The sequence below is a fragment of the Diprion similis genome, chromosome 13 (assembly GCF_021155765.1).
Source record: "Diprion similis isolate iyDipSimi1 chromosome 13, iyDipSimi1.1, whole genome shotgun sequence".
In the NCBI taxonomy this organism is placed as follows: domain Eukaryota; kingdom Metazoa; phylum Arthropoda; class Insecta; order Hymenoptera; family Diprionidae; genus Diprion; species Diprion similis.
In genome coordinates, this window is record NC_060117.1 from 10,799,041 (window position 1) to 10,803,663 (window position 4,623).

The following is a 4,623-nucleotide window of genomic DNA, read 5'->3' on the forward strand; positions in this document are numbered from 1 at the left end:
CTCATTTCCAGAAAATACAAGAGCCTATAATTATAAATGCACCCACTAAATTCAACTTGGCCAGCCGAGGTAATACGTTCATTTTTTTTTCTGGTTGAATCGAAAATGTTTTGGAGAGTGGCTAGATCAAAATTGATTCTCACCCTAACTAAAAACCAGTCTAGTATAGAAAAAAAGAAAAAAGTCAATTGATTTCTGTTTACAGAATCACCCAAGAGCCGAAAGACCTTGTTACTATGCAGGCGTCTCTAGCATTGTATGCCCGACTTGTCTCCGAAGTGTCGAAAGTGGAAGCAGAGTTTCCAAAAATTCAAGAACAATACCAAACCTTAGGTAAGATTATATCTATAAAATTTATTAGCTTTAGGGTTACGAAGAACCAGTAACTACATCTTGCAGCGCCTACATATTATGTGTGAAACTGAATAGTAACTAAAACTATGTGCCGTTTTTCTTTTTTATAAGAATAACATTGACTTCGAGAGAGTAAACGGGGTTATATGCTTAAGAGAGTTCACCCCTGGACATTAGTCCAGGGGTTATCCATTTTTTGGTGAACCAATCAATATATATAGCCAGAGAAGAATTTTCGCATATGAGGAGAGTTATAAGCATCCACGGACAGTCAGTAACCAAATAAAAGTATGCAACTTGTTTGCAGGTTGCGCTGTCACCCGTCGCGTCGTTCCCAAACCAGACACCGTCGTCACGGGGTCGCTAGTCATGCATTTTGAAATTGAGAGTGAAAAGAAACGTCGTCACCTTTTACTCTTATATTTTGACTTACTACCTCTGAACCACCCATCTCTCTGCCACCCAGCGTCGTATGACTAGGAAGTAAAGCAGAAGGAGACAAAACTTCAGAATACAAAGTTGGGCCAGATTTAAACGCAGTCAGTTTTGTTATTCATTGTGTCTGTGTTCTTTGATCGTTCACATATGAGGATGATCAAGCGAGGTGTTGACTGCTAATCTGATTTACATATTTCGAACGATTGACGAACAGAAACGCGGTGAGTGAAGGAAATCGGTATTACTAACTCGGAGCCAAATGTAGGTCCGATTTTTGCTAGTACACAGGCGTCTCCTTCTCTCTTACTTCCTGCAAATGGCCTATTATCTCACCATAGGTATTTTACCTCATTAGTAGTAAATATAGGAGAGTTGTGGATACAAATCCTTACTTTACCGACACAGCGCGGACGTGAACCTTTTCTAGCGGAGTGGGAGGTGGAGGAGGTTATCCCTACTGCGACCGACGTGGTCGACCAACAACCGCTGTGCGTTCTGCGTTACCATAATATCGATTATCGGAAAATAATCATCTGTTTTGCGCTGTACCCTACCATCGCTTATGGTAAAATTATCCACATTAGCGGTACTTTTTAACCTGCATCGGTAATGAATTAGAGTATTCTACTCTTGCTTGAGTTACCGTCCAGTGGCGTAGCTACGGGGAGCGGAGGGAGCAGCCTGCTCGAGGCGCTAGCCTTAAGGGGGCACCAGGCTGTGCGATTTTTTTTTTTTTTTTTCATTTGTATACTGATTTTTTTCTGTCACGTAGACTGAAACTCGTATTTATCGCCTTGATGAACATCACTTTACGGTAACTTGAAAAAATAATCTGCAATGTAAAATCGAAAGACTTGGCTGTGAGCCGGAAGAGTTACGGTTGATTCTAACTCCATCGGGTGGCGAATCCTTGAATCTCGACTACAACCAAACAACCGCAGTAACAGATGGCGCCCGACAGAACGGATCGGGGAACCCCCTTGTCATGAATCCCGGAGAGTATAAACCGCCGTCATAGGTTAGAATCTACGTCACAATGTCCGAATCAAATTGGCATAAAAAAAAGGCAAGTGGCGCAGAAAATAGAAAACGAAAAAGTGAAAAACGTGAAGCTGAACAGGAACTGTTAAAAAAAGTGCCAAAAATGTCAAATTTCTTTACGAAAGTTACCAGTACTCCTGCAGGTGCTGATAACGGAGAGTCATCAAGTGTTGATGATAATGAATCCGTGCTACCTTTTAAAACTCCAGCGCCCGAGGATCAAGGCTCGGATCAAGGCTCGGAGCAAGGTCCATCGGATTATCACGTTACAGTCCCTTCGTTTACAGCAGCGCCGAATCCGTTGATCATTCAGACTTCAGATCGGGCAGATTTCACTGGAATTCTTACACCAGCACAAAAGCGACGCATTATTATAATCGGTCCATGTCAACCAAATGGACCATTTCCAGTGAATAAAGGGGGACGAAACTGCGGAAGGGGTTTTGATGCCAGTTATTATGTCAGGAGAACGAAAAGTGAGAAGCTACCCGTGGTAATAAAGCGACACTGGTTAAGCTATTCGACAAAGCTGAACATATGCTATTGCCAACCATGCTGGTTGTTCGATTCATCGACATCAAATCAGTGTCTTGTGAAAGGTACCTCTGATTGGGCTCACTTAGCTCGTAACATTGTGAGACACGAAACGTCCCAACAACATACAATATCGTGCGAGGTATACGATCACTGGGAGGCTGATAAAACGATTACTGCTCAACAGATGAATCAATTGGACGATGCAACTAATTATTGGCATTCAGTACTACGACGTATCTTTGACGTGACTCTCACTCTAGCTACGAACGATCTTCCATTTCGTGCTCACAGAATACGAGACGACAAAACAACGTCCAAAGGAAACTTTTTATAAATCATACACCTTTTAGCACACTACGATCCGGTTTTAGTTCTAAAACGTCCGAAGGGCTCCCTGAATTACCTCAGTCCAGATATTCAAAACGAGATACTTGAGCTCCTTGCCAGTAAAATAATATTGAAAATCAAGACCGAAATAAAAGATGCTGCATTTGTTTCCATCATCACCGATACAACACAGGATATATCTAAAATTGACCAGCACAGCACCGTATTCCGATATGTGATATGCAGAAAAAATGAGATGGGCAAGCCAATAGAGCTCGAAATAAAAGAATCTTTCGTCGGCTTTATTGAAGTTAAGAGCCAGGCATCGAGTGACCTGGAGAACACTGTGGTGGAAGTCATTAAAAATTTTACCGATTTCTCGAAATTGAGGGGACAAGGGTATGACGGAGCTGCTAATATGAGCGGAGTATACACCGGACTTTAAGCCCGTCTGAAACGAAAAAATCCTGCCGCTCGATACATCCACTGCTGTGCCCATAGCTTGAACCTTGTGATTAACGATGCAGTTCGAGGCATCCAAGAGGTTCGAAATTTTTTCGACAACTTGGAAAAGCTGTACGTCTTTTTCAGTGCAATTACATGATGGGCCATACTGATGGATGGGCCTATGAAACAAACTTTAAGGAAAGTGTGCCCGACTAGATGGTCGTCTCAAATTCAAGCAGTAGATTCTCTTCGCAGCCGCTACTTCAATGTTATGAAAATTTTGACATATTTATCGCTCAGTGGAAAAAAAGCTGATGAAAAAGTGCGAGCTGCAGCACTGGCGAAATATTTTGGCGAGTTTAGTACAGTGATTTTGATCGTTCTGCAAAATAAAATCTTAGGATCTGTTGATGTCGTATCGAAATTGCTCCAAACAAAACAAGAAGACATCCAAAAACTGGTCGAGATGCTTTCGCCATTGATTGAAGAATTCTCCAGCTTGAGAAATAATTGGCACATAGTGAAGGATGATTCGGTGAAGCTAGCTGAAGACTGGAAGATTATTCCAAGCTTTCCAGAAAAACGAGTTCGTCGTACGCGCAGGATATTCGACGAACTCCAATCAGATGAACGCTTAGAAGATCCCGAAAAACGATTTCAATGTGAAGTGTTCAATTACAATTTGGACATTGTGATTTCGCAATTGCGAATACGCTTCAAGGCCCTGCATGAAATATCTGGGATCTTTGGTTGCTTGTACCCGCCTGTTCTTCTACGATCGTCGGACCAAGATGTTATAAACAAAGTTGCTGTACTCGTTAAGGCATATCCGGAAAATATCTCATCGAATATCGGACCTCAATCGCAGCAGTTGAAAATGTGTTTCTCTGATTCACTGTCCAAGATTACAACAGTGCGAGAAGTCGCGGAATTGCTTTTGATTAAGACTCAAGCTTCAAGTAGTTTTCCTGACGTTAACGCAGCATGTTTTATATTTCTAACTCTACCAGTTACGGTTGCATCGGCTGAAAGGAGTTTTTCGAAACTGAATTTGATTGAAACTTACTTTCGAAATTCAATATCACAGAACCGATTAAGCTCACTTGCAATAATCTCTATCGAGCGACAAAGAGCAAAACAACTCGATTTGAACGATTTGGTCAACCAATTCGCGACAATCAAAGCTAGAAAATGTAAGCTTTAAAATAAGTAGTTGACGTACTCAGAAAATAGGTTGATACTAATTGTAAGAGTGGAACTTATAGTTATGCTTTTCTCAGAGATATGTAATATTTGTTTCATAATTAATAAAGAATATGATATTATTCATGTCCGTGTGTTTTGTCCAACCTTATATTTTCAACTTGCAAAGCGCGAGACACCCCAGATCCAGGGGGCGCATCGACATTTCTGCTCCAGGGCACCGAACACCTATCTATGCCACTGTTACCGTCATTAGTTGTTTCGTAACCGTATCGG

The 4,623-nt window shown here is 41.5% G+C and overlaps 1 protein-coding gene across 1 annotated transcript; it reads left to right on the forward strand.

Moving 5' to 3' along the window:
- Positions 1-3,313: 3,313 nt before the first annotated feature.
- On the forward strand, positions 3,314-4,348 carry LOC124413866. Its single transcript, XM_046894653.1, has one exon. The coding sequence runs from the start codon at positions 3,314-3,316 to the stop codon at positions 4,346-4,348; it is 1,035 nt and encodes a 344-aa protein (XP_046750609.1).
- Positions 4,349-4,623: the final 275 nt, after the last annotated feature.